Here is an 18,246-nt window from a genome sequence, read left to right on the forward strand (position 1 = left end):
AAAAGAAAAATCCACTTACTGAGGCCATCCCTCTCCAGTTGAGACAGTGAAAAGTGTGAGGAGGGCCCAGCAGACGTTGTCATAGTGAAACTCATGTCTCTTCCACTCTCTCCTCTTCACCTCCTTTTTGTCTCTGCTGTAGTCAATGTAGTAGCCTCTGTAGAGAGCAGAGCAACTCGAAGGTTATTGTTTCACTTAATTCACTGATTAAACCAGCATTTTGAATGAAGATGAAAATATTAAAGCTTTTGCAATGTGCAAATCTTATCCTCCAGTGAATCTGGGGGTCTAAAGACATTCACAGGTTATCTGGGGGTGTATAAAGACTGAGGTGCTGCACTTCATGGCCATTTTCTGCTTTCTGGTTATACCCAGAGTCTCTTTATTGTGAGCCATTTCTGCAAGGACTTTTGTATTTCATATTGTATAGCATTTGTTCTCAAAGATCAGAAATGTTGCGGCCATGTTTGTTAAATATATTTATTAGTTAATTATAAAGAGTTTTACTTGCTGATTTAGATATATATCCACTTACTGGCATGCCTTCTCTGAATTCATGGAGCTGTCAGTGCAGTAGAAGAACTTCCCCTTGAAGAGCTGCACGGCAATAACAGCAAAGATGAACATGAAGAGCTGGTACACGATGAGGATGTTGAAGACGTTCTTCAGAGATGTGACCACACAGTCAAAAACAGCCTGGGGAACGAAAGACGAGAGGGATGGCAAAGCAAGCACAATCTGTTAAAGATCAGTGAAACACCAAAACCCCCAGATACCGGAGTGTTTGCAGATTGTAACATCATACCTTGAGTTTAGGAAGCCTCTTGATGGTTTTAAGAGGCCGCAGAACTCTTAAAACTCGGAGGGACTTTATTGTCTTGATGTCTCTGCCTTTATTGTTTCTGTTGACATTGAAATACAGCCCTTAGGAACATAGCTGTACACTCAATCAAATCCACAAGGACACATGGCACAGACCCATTCAAAAAGAAAAACAGTAAAAAGCAAAATGTCAACACAAGTGCATATCAAAAAACACAATGAAACACAGAACTTCATCTTGAGTGTGTTTATACAGAGCCCAGCCGGTGTCACAGGTAAAAGTTATGATAATTTGTGCTATTTGTACATGTTTTGAGTTTCAACTGAGATTCACAGATACATTTTGGGCTTTGGCTGATAACACAACAATGTGTTATCTTCCATTATTCCATATTATGGAAACATTTATGATTTCTTATTGACTATTGTGCAACAAGTCTTAATTTGAAGGTACAACTCATTAATTAGAGGGCCTCAATGATTTGTTAATGTCACCAAATAATCAGAAATGTTACCCTTAAAACCTGTCAGGCAGTTTGGTGAGATTTGGAAGACACAACAAAACAAAACAAAAAAGCACACTGAATACGAAAAGGAAAACTTTTACACAAGAAAATACTATAATAAATATATGAGAAGCTTATGGGATACATTTACATTTAGTGTGACAAAATTTTTTACCCCATCACATTCCTGGTAGCCCAACAGTGACAAAATCCACAGGAACAACAGAGAAAAATTGAGGCATAAAAAGAGATTCACCGTGAGCAAAGCTCGCAGGATCACAGTTATATTCACAACAGAGAAATTAACATACAATACAATCCTCTACAGTACAACAAAAGGCACAAAATATTCAGTAAGTTATCTGGCACACTCATGCTGCGGACGACAAAAATAAATAACGTAGAGGCTTTTTTAGCTTCACCCATGTATAAACCCCCATAATACACAGACATCTATATTTCCTCTTGTTTTAGGACCATCGGGACATTTAAATCTGAGTTACACACTGTACAGCACCATGCATGCCTCCATATTTGCAGTTTATGAGCTGCAATGTAGCAAAAATTAAGCTGCAAAAGGTGTCTTTGAGGGAAGGTCGTTTACTGTACGCTCAGAAAATTATTTGCTGCAGTGAGTCAGTCATCTGCAGGCAGCAGTGTATAGTGACTCACGTTAGAGCAAAGGCAATCAGAGCTCCCACCACCACAATGAAGTCCAGGATGTTCCACATGTCTCGGAAATAAGAGCCATCGTGCAGAATAAGACCCTGGTCTATCATCTGGAGAACAAAAAACATACCCATACAGACACGTAAAGTTAACAGCTTATACACACACAGGGACCAAAACAAATCAAAGTACATCAAATTCTTTAAAAGTGTGATTGGTGGTGTTAAAGTGGAGAAAATAAATGTTTCAGTTACCCACCTTGATGATCATTTCGAAGGTGAACACTCCAGTGAAGACATAATCAAAATAACGCAGGACCTAGATAATTTACAAACAAAAAAAGTACACAGACACAAGACTTTTCTGAGGGTGCAAAGTAACTCACATGTTTGTATTATTCTTTCACATGCACACTATTTCTAATATGTATGTACTGCATATTAATTGTCATAGTACAAACAAATTGAAACCTTGGAATGTCCCAGCCAATTTAACTTAATTTAATGTATAGGTGTGAGCAGCTCTTCTGTATTTGTACATTGGGGAAGAATAGTGTCCATGAAGGTTTTCTATTCATACATTTCAAAAGTAATTGGGTGTCCTTAGCAGTGTTGTGACCATGTCATCTTTGCTCAAGTCCTAAGTAAGTCTCAAGTAATTTGGTCCAAGTCTCAAGCAAGTCTTGAGTTGTTGTTTTTTGGGGCCAAGTCAAGTCAAAGGTAATGTCAAGTCAAGTCAAGTCAAGTTGAGTCCTTAGTTAAGGCAAGTCAAGTCCCAAATGAAGAAACATTTTTTTAAACACAAGACGAAGCACTCTTACGTGTAGATTTTAAATCCAAAAGTGATTAGGCCTACAGACCCAGCTATTGTGGTGTACTGGTCCGACAAATGAGGTTGTATCAGGGTCTTTGATGTTACTTGTTGCCATACAATGACAAATACATACCTGGAAGCTTTTTGAGTCGTTCCAAACATGATTCATAGTTTGCGTTGCTGCTGCTGTATAGCATACTTGATAGTTTAGACGTGAAACGTCAAACGTGAAAACATTCAATTATATTATTATTAATTATAATTAATTAATTAATTAATTAATTATATTTAATAGCTAACAATCAAACTCATCAATATACGCAAGTCACCCGGGTCATCATGCCTCAAGTCAAGTCCAAGTTGAGACATTTATTTTTTGTCAAGTCGCAAGTCATCAAAACATAGACTAAAGTTGACTCAAGTCCAAGTCACCAAGTCTCAAGTCCCCATCTCTGGTCCTTAGTGTGGATCTTTACTTAGTGTGTGTGTCTCTCTCTCTCTCTCTCTCTCTCTCTCTCTCTCTCTCTCTCTCTCGTACAAGTGTAGCTTTTACTAGTTTGTGTTTATTTAGTTACTTGTGACACTTTCCATGACACAGAGTTGTGAAAACAAATAGAGCACAGCTATTTCCCAGGAAAAACTGCGGATTCGCACCTTGTGTGTGTGTGAAATTAAATGTGTCACGACACATTCTTGCTGACAGTGTTATGTCAACTTGAGATCAAACAGTAAACCTTAAAGCTAAAACTGTCAGTAGTATTTCAGAAGGAGTAAGTTCATATTATCCATTCAATATTTTTCAGTCAGAAAATTAATTGCTTCTTACCATCAGATTGCTCTGGTGCGATTGTAACCTTTGTATGAGTTAAATAAATCTAAGACATCCACTGCTTTGCTAAGGTGTCAGTGTGTTTCATATGAGATGTTTTTTAAATAATTAAACTAAATTAATTAAATTAATTGTACCCTTTCCCGAACCAACAATCAGACATTCACATCCAACTAATGCAGTGATTAGCCAGCAGTGTAAAGTTTTTCAGGTTCTTCACACGATTACTTCTGTCACTTTTTATATGCACAAACAATTGCAACACTATGATCAGCTTCAAGGAGAGACTGTCCTAAAAGTGTGGGCCATTATCCACATTTGAACAATTTGAGTGTGGCCGTTCGGAAAAAAGCTATTAGCACTTTTGCCTGCAGACGTGACCAACATGTTTGTAATGAGCACAGGACATTGCACACACCCGCTATTTTTCCAGAGCAAAAAACATTGTTGAAGACAGTTGTCACCCTGGCCACTATCTCTTTGATCTCCTGCCCTCAGGGAGACACTACAGGTCCATCAGAACACAAACCACCAGACTAGACGCCACCAGACGAACAGTTTCTTTTCAAAAGCCATACAGACTCTGAATCAAGCCCTACAGACTCTAAATCAAGCCATACAGACTCTAAATCTATGCACATAACTTCTCTGCACCCATATTTACATTTCTTATTAATGTTTTTACAATCCATTTTATTGATGTTTGCAAAATTGTATCTTTGTTTCTATTAATGACACCAATATATGTATTTTTGCAACTACCTGCTATTGTTTTATGATGAATGTTGAAAAAATAGGGTTGTTTGTCTAATGTTATACATGGATGTGTGCAATATAGTTTTATTTTAAGCACCGCTGGGAGGGGCACTTTTTTCAGTATTGTTGTATTGGTTGTAAAATAATGACAATAAAGGCTTCTTATCTTTTCCTCCCCCTGCCTTTAGTCTACCAGATCTTTCTAACGCACCTGTAAAGCACTGCTGTATAATCTTTTTGCACCTGATAAGAGTTTTCTTTTGACATCAAATTGATCATCCAACATCCACGTTTTGGATCATTAATAAAACTATAGACACTTGAGGAGAGATGTATTTCGTTCTCACCTTGTTTCTGTCTGAATTGGTACACACGGGGTCCTCAGCAGCCAGTGCAATGCTGCTCGCCACGATCACAAGGAGAATGGTCATCTCAAAGTAGCGCATAGTGACCATATAGTGACAGATCCTCCTGATACTGCAGATCAACAAAGGGTGGAGATGTTAATTGTTGGTTGATGAAAGAGCGCACACAGGAGACAAACCTTTTGATACTCAGTCACAAAATTTAGTGGGTTTTTTAGCATCTTACGGGTTAGAGGCCTTAAAGATGAACATGCTATCTGGAGCTACAGGTTTGGGAGGAATCGGAGGTTCCTCCTCCTCCTCGTCCTCCTCGTCCTCCTCCTTCTCTGTGTCGTCCTCCTTGTCTGTCTGTTCAGAGTGGTATGCCTCCAACTCTTTACTGTTCACTAAAACACAGACAGAGGTCCAAGAGGATAGAACAAAATGCTTTAGCTGTGCATGGACAGCTATGATGAAGAAAGAACAATGTGAGCCACCAGCACAATGGATTCAATAAAAAATAAAATAAAATAAAGACTGGCACTCTAACCAGATGTCAAACACCTACACATGGTGTTCCGAGGTGATAACAACACTAAATCCTACAATATGATGCACAGTAAAGGAGTGTGACTGAAGTTAAAAGTGATCACAGTGCTACCTGTCATGGCCGTGAGCTCAAGCAGCGGTTGTGCAGACATTTCGATGGCCACGCTTCCCACCAGGTTGGACTTGTCCCGTTTGATGGAGACCGGGCGGCTCTCAGACTCGATGGCCCTCACACTGAACTCTGTAGCCTCTAAGGCGGTCTCCACGGGGATGTTTTGGTCTGAGTGCCCGCCTTCACCCTGCTCTGACCAGGTACAGTCCAGCAGATGCTCACACTGAGGAGGATCGGGAATGTCCCTGAAATAAAGAAGAAAAAATAAAAAGAAAGGATCACTGAACTTAAATCAGTTCAACAACACATAGATATGTTATGACGTGGCTCTTTCCTGTGGAAGAAGTGTGCAAAAGCTCTTGTATTCTGAACTTAAGTATACTGTTTTTGTATCATGTGTAGTTGTACAATTATCTTTCCAGAGAGAGAGTTTTTAGCTATGCTGGCTCTATAGATGTATGGATATATAGGCAATGTTTCAGCAACTACTAAATGGACTGACAAGCCATTTGGTGCAGACATTCATGTTGCCCTCAGGATGATTTGATTTGTGACACCTTTTATCTGGTCAAAATTATAATTGGTCCAGCACTTTGGTTTATGATGAAAACCCTGCATAACAAGCAACATTCCCATCAACCTCAGCTGCACTTTGTGTTTAGTGCTAATCAGAAAATGTTAGCATGCTAACATGCTAAACTAAGATGATGAACACATGGTAAACATTCAATCTCCTTAACATCAGCACTGTCACAGTGAGCGTGTTAACATGCTTTTGTTAGCATTGGGCACAAAAAGTAGCACTTCCTAATAGAAGCGATGGCTTCAGCAGTTAGAAAAATTGGTGTCTTTAAAAGTTAAGTTAACCTTCGTTAGTTTAACTCTTTTTAATGAGGAATCCAAAAGAGGGAACTAGAAAGACAGTAACTTAGGAAAAAAATGCATACTTGATTTCTTTAACCCAAACTTTTTAAACTTCATATAATTCTATTTACTTAATTACAGTGGGAATGCATTTTTGTCCTAAAGGTAGACTGTGGACGTTGCTCTCCATCTTCATGAAGGGCTCTCTTCTCAGCTAAATACATTTTTTTAATGTGCATATGGCCACGTGAATAATGTTTGACAACATGCCATTATGTTTCAGGAGAAAATATCCAGTGACAAATGAACATTCCAGTTAAAATGGCTTTTACCAGATAATTACTTACAACAAGAAAAGGGATAAAAAAACAAGGGTACAAATATGCTTCAGTTCATGAGATAGTATTAACCTTCCTCATCAAGTAATACATGAGAACAGTCTTACCCTCGACAGTCTTCTCCGACTTCTGCGTATGGGTTGATGATGCATGTCCCCCCATCATCTTGGACTGACCCTCCTTCTTCCTCTACTTTTTCTCTCTCCTCTCTGTCATCCTTCTCTTCCTTCTCATCCAGTATCTTCCTCTCCTGGCTGTGCGACCGTCTGACTTGTGGCACCTCATGTGGTGCCTGGGTGCAGTCCAGACTCTTGGCTTCAGCCCGAGCCTCGCGGTGACGGTGACGTCTGTGTCTCGCCCCTTCGTCTGGCCCCTGACTGGGTCTGAACTTGCGGGCCATCCTGTGCCTGCCTCCGCCTGTGGTCCGGTGGTTAGCTCCGCCAGTTTTCTCCTCACTCAGGTTTACTAGAGGCTCAACTGTTGGAGGCTCAGGGATGGGGATGGTGATGGACATCGGGGGCTCGGGGATGGGCATCCCCACAGACATGGGAGACTCAGGCAGGTGAGTCGGGCTGGGCTCGGCGAGGTGGGGTATGGTGGGAGTTTCAACAGTGTCCTCTGTAGGGCTTGCAAACAGCTCCTCTCTGCTTGCCATTTGGCGCCGTTTGCGTAGCTGGTTGGCTCTCTGCTCCCACACTGACATGTGAACCTTTCTCCTCCTCTCCCGGCGGCTGACGAAGGCGTTAGCGCCATTGAGGGGCTGTTCGTCTGGGGCCCCTGTCTTGTCCTCGGTCTCATCTGGGAAGTTTGGTCGGCCTCTGTGGATGGCTCGTTTCCTGTATAGATAGGGCCTTCTCCTCCCACTAAGGACCACAATATATTTCATATCAATATGGGGCAGCAACAGGCCCAGATTTAATTGGTGACAAGAAACATCAAGACTTTAGCATACCAGTTATACAAAAGAAAAAACAAATCAAATGAAAGCTGCAAGAAAAGGACGGACCTTTTCTGTGAACTTAATTAGTTAATCAGTAACACAAAACAATTCCCATGAAAAAATATGCAAAATACTTCAAGCTAAAACAAATACAAATACATTCAAAAAAGAAAAAAAGAAGATACCTAAGAGGTAAGGACAGATAAAAGGAACAAATACCACAAGAACGAAAACAGTAAGGTGCAGGATTTAAGTACAGAGTGTAGAGTAGGAGTAGGAAAACTTAAGGGAGAAATTCTGTGAGACAGAGATGCATACAATTATACTTACTGGTATTCAGATTCTTTTGTTGTCCATGTAATCAATGAGTGATTTTTGAAAACAAGACATTAGTGTTTTACAACATACATAGAACATTTGTTGTGACACAGAACAAAGTGTGTAAAGGGGACACAAAGTGTTGATGAAGGTTATCCAATTTACACAGGTTAGGGACTGAAATCAGTTCTTTAAGATTAATAATGTCAAGGGAGCATTCAATGTTATGCCCATTAACATTAAATATTTTCTTACTTTAAGGTTTAAGGTTAAAATTAATTTGAAAGCTGACAGAATGTCAAAAACACAACATTTTGGTCAGTGCCACAAAACAGGCATAAAACAAGACAATGTGATGGGACCAGTTAAAGCCTGTAATACACAACAGAAGCAGGGTCTTGATAGCTGCAACACATACAAGACTAACATTCAAATATGTAACAGACAAATGATACATTCAGTGTCACAGCTAAAGAGTCAGTTACCCGTCACTATATGTAGGTGTTATTTGCCTTTTCTCTCACTGTATGGAGTTCAAAAGTGTCTATATTTTTGTCTTTTGTCTGAAATGCAGTTTGTAACTTTGAAATGTGCTACGCAAAATAAAAGTTTATTGTAATCATTATTACATGATTTTAGGGAGACTAAAGGGCCCACCATAACTTCACAAGGGATTTTGCATGTGTTATCACGTAAACATTTGTATTATTGCCTGCAATAATACAAATGTTTGATTTCCTGCCTTCAAGTAGGTACTGATGTCCCCCCCTTTAAATATGGTATAAAACTCATCTAAAAAAGCTTGCAGAGACTTTAAACACTTGGAATAAGTAATTATTCACAGTGAGCATATATTTGTTCATTCATTTCTTTTGGTTGTGCAGTTGCAAATTAGAAATTGTTTTAAAAACCCTTTATTGTTGGTGTTATCTGTTTTTTCGGGAAGCTCCAACATTCAATAATTGGTGCTATAGACCTTTTCAATGGACTTCCATTACTAGGCAATAGCTGGGCCCTTTGTTAACTTCCTGTCAGTTGATGTCATTCACATTATACACTGCAACAGGAAATCAACATTAGGCCATTTAGAATGTTTATGTTTACATATGTGAAAAGATCACTTTGATTTCATTGGAGAAAAGCAAACCAAGAAATTTCAAATGATCATTTTCACAATTGCCCTAATTTGCCTTGTGGGTTAGATTTTTCAAAGATTGAGCCTGAATTGTTCATTGTTTATTTTATGAACTACAAATAAAGCTTTACCTGGAAAGCAGGAAAGACACATTCACAATTTGTAATCATATATATATATTTTTATCTAGCTAGTAATGGAAATACCCAGAGTTTGTTGGAAATGTTGTAAAACATGCAATAACTGACACTGATTAGACGGAGTCATTCTAAGTATTTAAAAATCTGACACACTCCAAAATGTGCCTCGTCCCAGAAGTGACACACTAAGACTTCCCACAGTTCCCAAAAACTACCTACTGCCCTCCTCCTGACTTATTGGATTATTAGACCTGTGGGAAAGCCACCAGGTACCAGGGAAATGGACTGCAAATTGGCCTACGGCTAGAAGTCCCACATTCATTGCATCGGTTGCACTTTAGATGTAACAAAGCCTATAAATATTGTCCCTGACAAATAAACTGATAAAATAAAAATAGTTCATCGGAAGGAACAGGACAGGAGGTCAGAGAAGAATCTCATTAACTAAAGTGGCTGCTTATCACCACTCGTAGGCTGAGACGATTATAGAAGAAGGTTCAGTTATGCTGCAAAATCAGTCTCTCAAAGGTCATGCTTTTAAATCAGGCACATTCAATAAACATTCAGGATTGTGTCATCAATGCCTTAAACATGCCTTTCTAACTGAACTGCATTCACCATGCAACTGGAGGCACTGCGGAGCAGATTTAGCATTCACCAGCTACACCTTAAACTGGTTCTCAGAGAGTCCACAGTTGAAGACAGTGTGGAAATATCGATCTTATTGGCAATACCTAATTGTTTCCAATAACAGAAGTGGCATGATGATCGCATTCAGGAACACCACCAGTTCTCCCACAAGCATATATATTGTACAAATCTAAGCTTGATTCTACTACTTGCATCTGCGGCAAAAAGACAAAAATATTTAATGAATCATGACACGTTTTCAGGCCAATCTGAATTTGCCATTGCTCAAGAGGAGAGCTGATCTGAGAAACAGTCACACACTCACAACTAAGAACCACTTGAGAGTATTTCATCCTAGAGCTCTCACTTTGTTAGCTTGTTAACTTACTCAGATATCAGGCCATCTCTGCCTCTGGCATATCTCTGGTTGAAGAACTCCTCCTCCTCCTCTTCATCCTGATAAAGACAAAATCAATATGCACATTTAATGACCACTTACTGGAACACGAGAACCATATATATCTATCAAATATTACACCTGTAACATACATCATTGAAGGTGTGTGCTGTATGAATAAAATTATTGTATTTGTTAAACTGCCATAACACAGGTAAAAACAGTTCAAACCTTTGTCAGTTCCTGTGCGTTGGCCAGATTATCCACAGCGATGGCCAAAAAGACGTTCAGCAGTGTATCTGTCGTGAAGGCAGTTAAGCACAAACACACCAAACTGTGGGAACCTATTATTCTTTGTCCTTCCCTCTTCCTTTCATAAATGAAAACTGATTTTGAGTTTGCATGGCAAAGGAATCTAAATTAAATCTTCAGTGTTAATGCTTAATTAAGCTAAGCGGCAGTTTACATTAGAGTGGTGTGAGTCTTCTCATCTAACTCTCCGCAAGACAGCAAATACGCGTCTTTCCCAAAATGATGAACTACTGCGTCCCAGCAGTATATAAAGTATTCAAAAATAGCATCAAACATTAAATCTATGCAGCAGCAACAATACTATAATAAAATAATATATAATTCTGACAGGGGCCATTTTGCTGGCAATTTGAGTACTTTTACTTTTGACAGTCAGTCCATTTACAGTATATTTTGCTCTATATTTTAACTGAAGTAAAATTTTGAATGCAGAACGTTTTCTTGTGATGGAAAACTTTTACACTGCAGTATTACTTCTTATACTCAAGTAAAGGATCTGAGTACTTCTTCTACCACTGAATGTGTACAGACTTATACGCTACATCAGAGCTCTCTGCCCACTTGTTAAAGGTTCAACAAGGATACAGTTTCCAAACAGGGTGAGCACTATGAAGTAGATTGATGACCACATTCCATATTGCACTCCGCCCTGCGAGCGAATCCCATTATACATCACCTCGTTCCAGTCCTCACCAGTCAGAATCTGTAGGCAAAAACACAGAATATTTAGCATTTATAATTGCATTGCTCATTGCTGGCCTAAAAATACATGAAGCAGGATACATATTCTCTGTCTGCAAACCAGTTCAAGATATGGTATTAAAAATGGCAGCGAGAGATGTAATTGCTGTGTGTGCTGATCAAAACACTCTTTCACAGTGCAGTTGGTTTTGTAGCATATCTGATGTGGGTTCACTTGTCTGATATTCATGTGCGCATATGTGTGCATGGATGTGTGGGATGATAGCGGAGGCAGGGGCTGGAGAGCGAGTGAGCAGAGTTGTTTAATCTGCGCCTGGGGTGAGAAATATCCCAGGGTGCAATGTGTCATGGAGAGCAGGCAGAATGAGGGGATCTGTGGGAGCCAAACCTGAAACACTGTCATGATGGCAGCTGGAAACGTGTCAAAGTTGGTGGGAGTGTAATCTTCAAAGATGAACCTAGAGGGAAGGCAGATAGAAGGCAGGGTCAGATATGACCAAGGAGGAATAGGAGGAGGAAGATGAGGAGGATGCAGAGCTATTTTCATCCCGACATGTCATTTCCTTTCCTCTTCATCATTGAAAAAAACTGATGTTCAGTTTGCAGGGTGTGTAGCTACCATTTTAAACTGTGACGTGATCAGAAATGTAGATTAAAAATATTCTAAGAAAAGCTGTACTTGATAATTGAAGCAGCAAGGATGTCAGCTTTGACGTCCTTCAAGGCTTTTACTCACCTTCCTCCAAAAAGTTGCATCCCCAGCAGAGCAAACACCACAACGAACAGAAAGAGAAGAAAAAGCAGGCTGATGATGGACTTCATGGAGCTCATGAGGGACACAACCAGATTCCTGAGAGAGGCCCAGTATCTGACCAAAAAAAAAAGAAATCAATGATTTTATCTGTTTTTGAACAGAACTCTGTGGAAATATAGAAACAGATATACTACAACCGAGGCCTAATTTAGCTGGAATGCAGTGCTTTTGGTTGTCCCACTTACTTGGTGATCTTGAAAATTCTCAGAAGTCTCAGTGCCCTCAGTACACTGATCCCAAAGGACATGCCAGGCCTAAAGAAGCCCCAAACGACCTCAAAGATGCTGCCAACAATAACCTGCAAAACATGTCAGCATTGACATGTGTTTATATGTTTGTATGTGATCACTACATTTGCGAGAATGGTTAACTTGATGATTTATATTCTGATAAATAAAAAAAGTCATAATAAAACACCTTCATCAGGTAATTAGCACAACCCTAATTCCTAATTTTGAACTGGAAATTTAACTTTTAGATTTGCAACATAAAACAAACATTGTTTTCGTTTTTGTGTAACAAGGAGTCAGTATGAGGGATGAAGGACCTCACCCCACAGTCGAAGCAGTTAAAAGATGAATGGAAGTAGAGCCGGAAACCCAGACCATACATTTTCAAAAACATCTCAGCCAAAAACAGCCCCAGGAAAACAAACTCAGCATAGTCTAGAGGTTTGGAAACAAAAAAACAATTAGCTCACAGAAGAGAGATGAAACTGTCTACCAAAAAATGCATTCATCAGACATGACCTGATTTATTATAACATGTAGTAAATAACAGAAAAATGTAAAAAAAACCGGAAAAAACCAGCACCACCAGTCAGATCTAAAACCCACAGAGGAAGATGGTCAGCCAGTCGGGCTGGTTGTGGTGGACGATGGCCACACAGATGGTGTTGAGAGCCACCAGACTGAGCACCATCAGGTAGAAAGTGTCTGTCTTCACCATGCGGCGGATGGAGATGCGTAACATGCGCTCTTTACGCCGCAGGTAGGCAGCAGGGCCTCGCCGGCCGCTGCGGAAGTTCATCCTCGATCGCGACATGCCTGAGGGAGAAAGAAGGAGAATCAAAGGCGGGAAAGAGAGAAATGCAGGAGGGTGAGGAAGTGGTAATATGTAGGCGAAATATACACCAAGAAAAGAAGCTTGCTCCAAAGGCAGTGAGTAACTGAATAGACTGAAAGTCCTTTACTAACTGGCAGTAGACATGTCTGTGTACTTCTCGTCCCCTGGCGCTCCTCTCCGTGCACCAGTCTTCTTACTCGCTCTCTTTAACACTGAAAATGTTCCACAAAAACTCAAGGTTATAAATATTTCAATATATTTCAAACGAAAATGAAAACAACAAAAGAAATGATCACTCTTGGTAAACTAAAGGTCTGCTCAACAGTGAGTAGGCTTTAGTTTAAGTTTTCACATTTTACTGTTATTCGCAGTTATCAAAGCAAACTGACGCTGTGGATAGAACAGTGCATTAAATTTATTCACATAGTTCACAATTCACGAATTTAGCACCCTAATACCATGGGCACTTACTAAACGAGAAGGAGGCTGTTTGTGATCAGTTTAACCCATGGTTAAGTACCTAACATGGCTGGGTTCATCTATTGGCTGCAGTCATGGCTTTTTAACATTCGTTTATGGCTTTATTCAAAGCTCACAGGACTGTTACAGAAAGACCTACAATTCTCACATGACATGTGGCACCTCAAGCATGAGTGAAAGAGGTGGCAAGCACTGCTGAAAAGTGTAATGATATCAGGTCTCTCATAGGATAAATTAGTGAAGGATTTTAAAACTTATTTTACCACTGATGCCTGAATTAATGAACAATCAATTAAAGGAGAAAGCTCAAGGGACGCTTGCCCCTACTACTCACTCGTCAATTTAATCATTTTATAGTTAATAACTTTAATTTCATTCTTCTGCCTATTTTATAATGTCCGTTGGGACCCTTTTTTTTATTCCTATTTGTTCACATATTGTATGAAAAGTGATTTGCAGGATTTCATCTATGCAGTTGGCTTGAATGAAAGTTAAAAATATAAAGAGGTAGACTGCTGGTCTGACGTTGTCTAATGTTAAATCAAGCATTTGTATTGTTGCTATGGTTACCTGCAGCTTACACAATGACTTACAGTACAGAGATGGATAAACTCAACCAGGACTATATTTCACATGTTTGGATATACGGTGAACCTTTGTGTTTTCTTCCCGTCGACCATGCACTTGTTGTCTTCCAGGGGCAAAATTGACCCGGTTTGTTTTGCCAGTTTATAAAGCATAAAGTATAAATTAGCACCCATTTTGGTGTTAAATTTTCTTTGCCAACTTCTTTCCAACCTATTAGTACTAGTTTTAAAATTATATATTTTTTAAAATATATGGCCAAAAAAACTCATTTAAAAAAAGCTGAAATTATAAATCATTTTGACTAACAGTTGAGATCAGAGGAACATAGTATGTTGTCGGGTTATCATAGACTGGAATAAGTTTAGTCAGGATACTGTTTTGAAACTGTTTCAATTTTTTCAATGGCAGCAAATAATCACACTTGTTGTCCTCCCGGGTCAAAATTGACCTGGTTTGTTTTGCCTATTTATAAAGCATAAAGTATAAATTATTACATTATTACACATTATGTTTGTGTGTGAATGTGTGTGTGGCTGTTTGTGTGTGTCTCTGCATGTGCATTCATATATATATATATATATATATATATATATATATGTGTGTGTGTGTGTGTTTGTGTGTGTGTGTGTGTGTGTGTGTGTGTGCGTGTGTGTTGTGTGTGTGTTCATCTGCTGTAAAGCACAATAGTGCCCCATTGCACCACCAGGTCAAAATTGACTTGGGAAGACCACAAATGCTATATAATTAAATAAAAAATCCAAAATTCAATGAAAATATTGAACATTAATTTTACTTGCGAATAACATAATTGGGAACCACCCATGTTATTTTTGGTTGAAAGAAACCAATATTTCTGATGAAGAAACTTTGAAAACAGGTCAAATTTGACCCGAAGACAACAATTAAAACTTATTTTATTGAACTTCAAAAGTTAAAACACACAGCAGTTAATCCAATCAGACAGTATGTGTTGTCATATAATATGTAATAATCGCAGATCCATGTGTGATTAGATGGGATGAAGAACGTATGAGAACTCACCATCTAATGGCGATCTCCCAGAACTTTTATTCTCCTCTGCAAGCATTACCTCCTCTGTAATACAATATAACTGGAGTTTATACACAGTCAAACTTGTTTTCATTAAGAAACAATTTGAATCATCACAAGTGGAAATATACATTGCAGGGCTTTATTCTTTAGGATGTCTGCAAATGTCTAAAGGAACTGAGGCCAAACACATGTAAATGCTGCTTTAAGAGAGCACTATGACCTTCTTCAGAGAAATAGCTCTTATTCTTTCTTACATTCTGGCAATATCTCGCTCTCCCTTTTCCCTCTCTCTTCCCACACTCACCCACATCCATGAACACATAAATATGCACCAACGCTCTCTCTCACACACACAGACACACATAAACACACACATACCAATGCGCATGCACACAAATTTAAGTCAGTGAGTCAGTATCACTTTTTTCTCACCCTCTACTTGCGTGGGAGACTAGCAATGTAGATTGCTATTACACCACTGTGTGTGTGTGTGTGTGCGAGCATGCGTGCATGCATGCGTGCAACTCAAAAAGATACAATACTTTCTGTATAAAATGAGATTCAGTTTATCATAGTTTGACATTGAAATTTGCTTATTCACTTTCTTGCCTTTTCAGAGTTAGATGAGAATATTGATACCACTCTCATGTCCGTCTGTTAAACATAAAACTACAGCAATCAGCCAGTTAGCTTAGCGTAGCATGAAAACAGCAAGCCTAGCTCATCCCAAAGGCAACCAAATCCACCTACCAGCATAATATCAAACCTTCCATTTTTAAGTAAACTTATTGAAAAGCGTTTTTTCAACAACTCAACCTTTTCTTGTCACTAAACAATGGTTTTGATGCCTTCCAATCGTGTTTGTGACCACACCTCAGCACTGAGATTGCTCTCGTTAAAATCTTTATTGATATCCATTTAAACACAGATAGTGGCAAAATTTCAGTCTTAGTATTACTTGATCTCAGTGCTGCATTTGATACAGTCGACCATAACATATTACTAGACCGGCTGGAAAACTGGGTACCAGTATTAAACTGGTTTGAATCCTACTTAAAGAATAGGGAGTACTTTGGGTCTATAGGTAATTGTACATCTTAACATACAAATATGACATGCGGAGTTCCCCCAAGGCTCCATCCTGGGGCCTCTTCTGGGATGTTTTTTGCTATCAATTTGTGAAATTTGGACTGTGGCCATTCTGGGGGTATTTTTGAACAGCAACAAATGTATTTTTGAGAATTTCTCCAACATGGGTGTGATATAGATTTTATGGAAAAATCTACAAGAAACAGTTGGAGCTGTTCAGGATTTTGCAAAGTTTACCATGATTAAACTAAGCCTTATAGTAGAAGAAGTACTTCCACTCTTGGTTATGGGTTACCAGAGTACAAAGTCACATGATGCTGCAGGGCCCATGGTGGATGAGATGCTAAAACAAATATTGAAGTGAACTGAGTGACTTGCTACCATTTGGGTTGTTTTTGTTAACAATTTTGGAGATTAGGGCTGTGGCCATTTTGGGGGTATTTCTTAACAGGAAACAAATATGTGTCTGAGAATTTCTCCAACAATGGATGAGATGGTAAACATATGGTTCTGCATGTATAGAGTGCCTACCTTATTGGTCAACAAAGTTTGGGTTTCCACAAAATGGTTATTGCGCTCCAATAATGTGTGTGGGGCAGCGGCTTATACACTGTCCCATACTGGCAGTCTAAAATCTGCTATTTTATCTGCTTTTATATGTTTAACTGTTTTTAACTGCTCTTTAATATCTAATTTCTTATACTGCAATGTAACTTTTACTATTTTAAATTTTTTATGTAAAGCACTTTGAATTGCCTTGTTGCTGAAATGTTCTATACAAATAAAGCTGCCTTGTCTTGCCTCTAAAACTCACTTATTAACATGTTATATCTTGTTGTTGTGTACAAAAAACAAAAATGTACAAGTGTTGGCTTTACAGGGCTTATGTGCCAGACTAATTTTGACACTTGGCTTCATCTTCCTATCAAATGGACAGATATGAAAGTGGAATCAATCTTCTCATACAACTTCCAGCAGGAAAGTGAATAAAACGGTATTTCCATAAAATAAAGAACTATTCCTTGAAATGCTTTAACAACGTTGTACAGTTTTAAATTGAAACAAAAAAAAAATCAGGAAAAGCCACATAAGAGAGGCTCTAAACATTTGGAATCATGCTTTGTCTGTTGTGAACACCTGATAGAAAAATTATGCTAAATACTTTTCCTCTCATTATTATTAAAACTGTTTGCATAAGAATACCATATTTTACTAATCACTCTAAACAAGATAACCACAGAGAGCCATCATCTGTTCTTGTGAAAGGCACAGGATGTTTCTGGGGGTAGAGCAGGCAGAGGAGAGTCCCAGACCCAATGAGATAAACTGACATTGACTTTGTTATGACTTTGTATCAACATCCACTTTGTATAAATAAGTGGCTGTAGAGAGCTTCAACTTATGCATTTTCTGTACTATTCTGTAGTGTGGAAACTGTCTCCTTGTGTTCACAAGTAAAAATGAACTCTCCCGGGCACCCAGATAGCTCAGTTGGTGTTTAGAGGTTTACTCCTCGACGCAGCTGGCCCGGGTTCGAATCCGGCCTGCGGCCCTTTGCTGCATGTCACTCCCCCTCGCTCTCCCCTTTCACAAACTTCACCTGTCCTGTCCATTAAAGGCCTAAAAATGCCCAAAAAATAATCTTAAAAAAAAAGAAAGAAAAAAAAGAACTCTCCCATAACCACTGAAGCCTGCCGGCTTACTCACTCACTATAAGCCTCTCTGTTACTGTAAACCACCACATAATTAAACAACAAGATTGTGTCTGCAGATGTGAAGTAATTCTGCTGCCCAGTACCTGCCCTGTCTATCCAGGCTCGGTAGCCGTTCAGTTCTCTTTCCACTTGTTGCTGGCGGCGTAGCTTCATGAAGGCCCGCCTGTTCTCCACCCTCTCCCTTTCCTTGGCAAATTCTCTGAAGAGGGAAGCATTACAAACATAACGCATAATAGAGACAAACACCAGTGTTGTACATGTGAGGA

At 39.1% G+C, this 18,246-nt stretch overlaps 1 protein-coding gene across 7 annotated transcripts in view; it reads right to left on the bottom strand.

Moving 5' to 3' along the window:
- cacna1eb (calcium channel, voltage-dependent, R type, alpha 1E subunit b) overlaps positions 1 to 18,246 on the bottom strand; it is a 58,536-nt gene that overhangs the window by 11,728 nt on the left and 28,562 nt on the right. For 5 of the 7 annotated variants that reach the window (XM_032531257.1, XM_032531256.1, XM_032531252.1 and 2 more), the window contains 21 exons: positions 18,064 to 18,179; positions 15,165 to 15,218; positions 13,187 to 13,267; positions 12,827 to 13,036; positions 12,543 to 12,655; positions 12,176 to 12,288; positions 11,913 to 12,044; positions 11,565 to 11,634; positions 11,060 to 11,177; positions 10,394 to 10,461; positions 10,154 to 10,221; positions 6,710 to 7,465; positions 5,401 to 5,645; positions 4,987 to 5,146; positions 4,743 to 4,872; positions 2,256 to 2,315; positions 2,001 to 2,107; positions 1,504 to 1,515; positions 806 to 902; positions 536 to 696; positions 20 to 157 (listed from right to left, as the gene is read on the bottom strand). In XM_032531257.1, the coding sequence (XP_032387148.1) occupies positions 20 to 157; positions 536 to 696; positions 806 to 902; positions 1,504 to 1,515; positions 2,001 to 2,107; positions 2,256 to 2,315; positions 4,743 to 4,872; positions 4,987 to 5,146; positions 5,401 to 5,645; positions 6,710 to 7,465; positions 10,154 to 10,221; positions 10,394 to 10,461; positions 11,060 to 11,177; positions 11,565 to 11,634; positions 11,913 to 12,044; positions 12,176 to 12,288; positions 12,543 to 12,655; positions 12,827 to 13,036; positions 13,187 to 13,267; positions 15,165 to 15,218; positions 18,064 to 18,179 (3,009 nt within the window). The remainder of the gene's footprint in view (positions 1 to 19; positions 158 to 535; positions 697 to 805; positions 903 to 1,503; positions 1,516 to 2,000; positions 2,108 to 2,255; positions 2,316 to 4,742; positions 4,873 to 4,986; positions 5,147 to 5,400; positions 5,646 to 6,709; positions 7,466 to 10,153; positions 10,222 to 10,393; positions 10,462 to 11,059; positions 11,178 to 11,564; positions 11,635 to 11,912; positions 12,045 to 12,175; positions 12,289 to 12,542; positions 12,656 to 12,826; positions 13,037 to 13,186; positions 13,268 to 15,164; positions 15,219 to 18,063; positions 18,180 to 18,246) is intronic. The other 2 variants (XM_032531255.1, XM_032531258.1) reach the window with 1 other exon arrangement.

This window comes from Etheostoma spectabile, chromosome 12, assembly GCF_008692095.1.
Source record: "Etheostoma spectabile isolate EspeVRDwgs_2016 chromosome 12, UIUC_Espe_1.0, whole genome shotgun sequence".
NCBI lineage: Eukaryota > Metazoa > Chordata > Actinopteri > Perciformes > Percidae > Etheostoma > Etheostoma spectabile.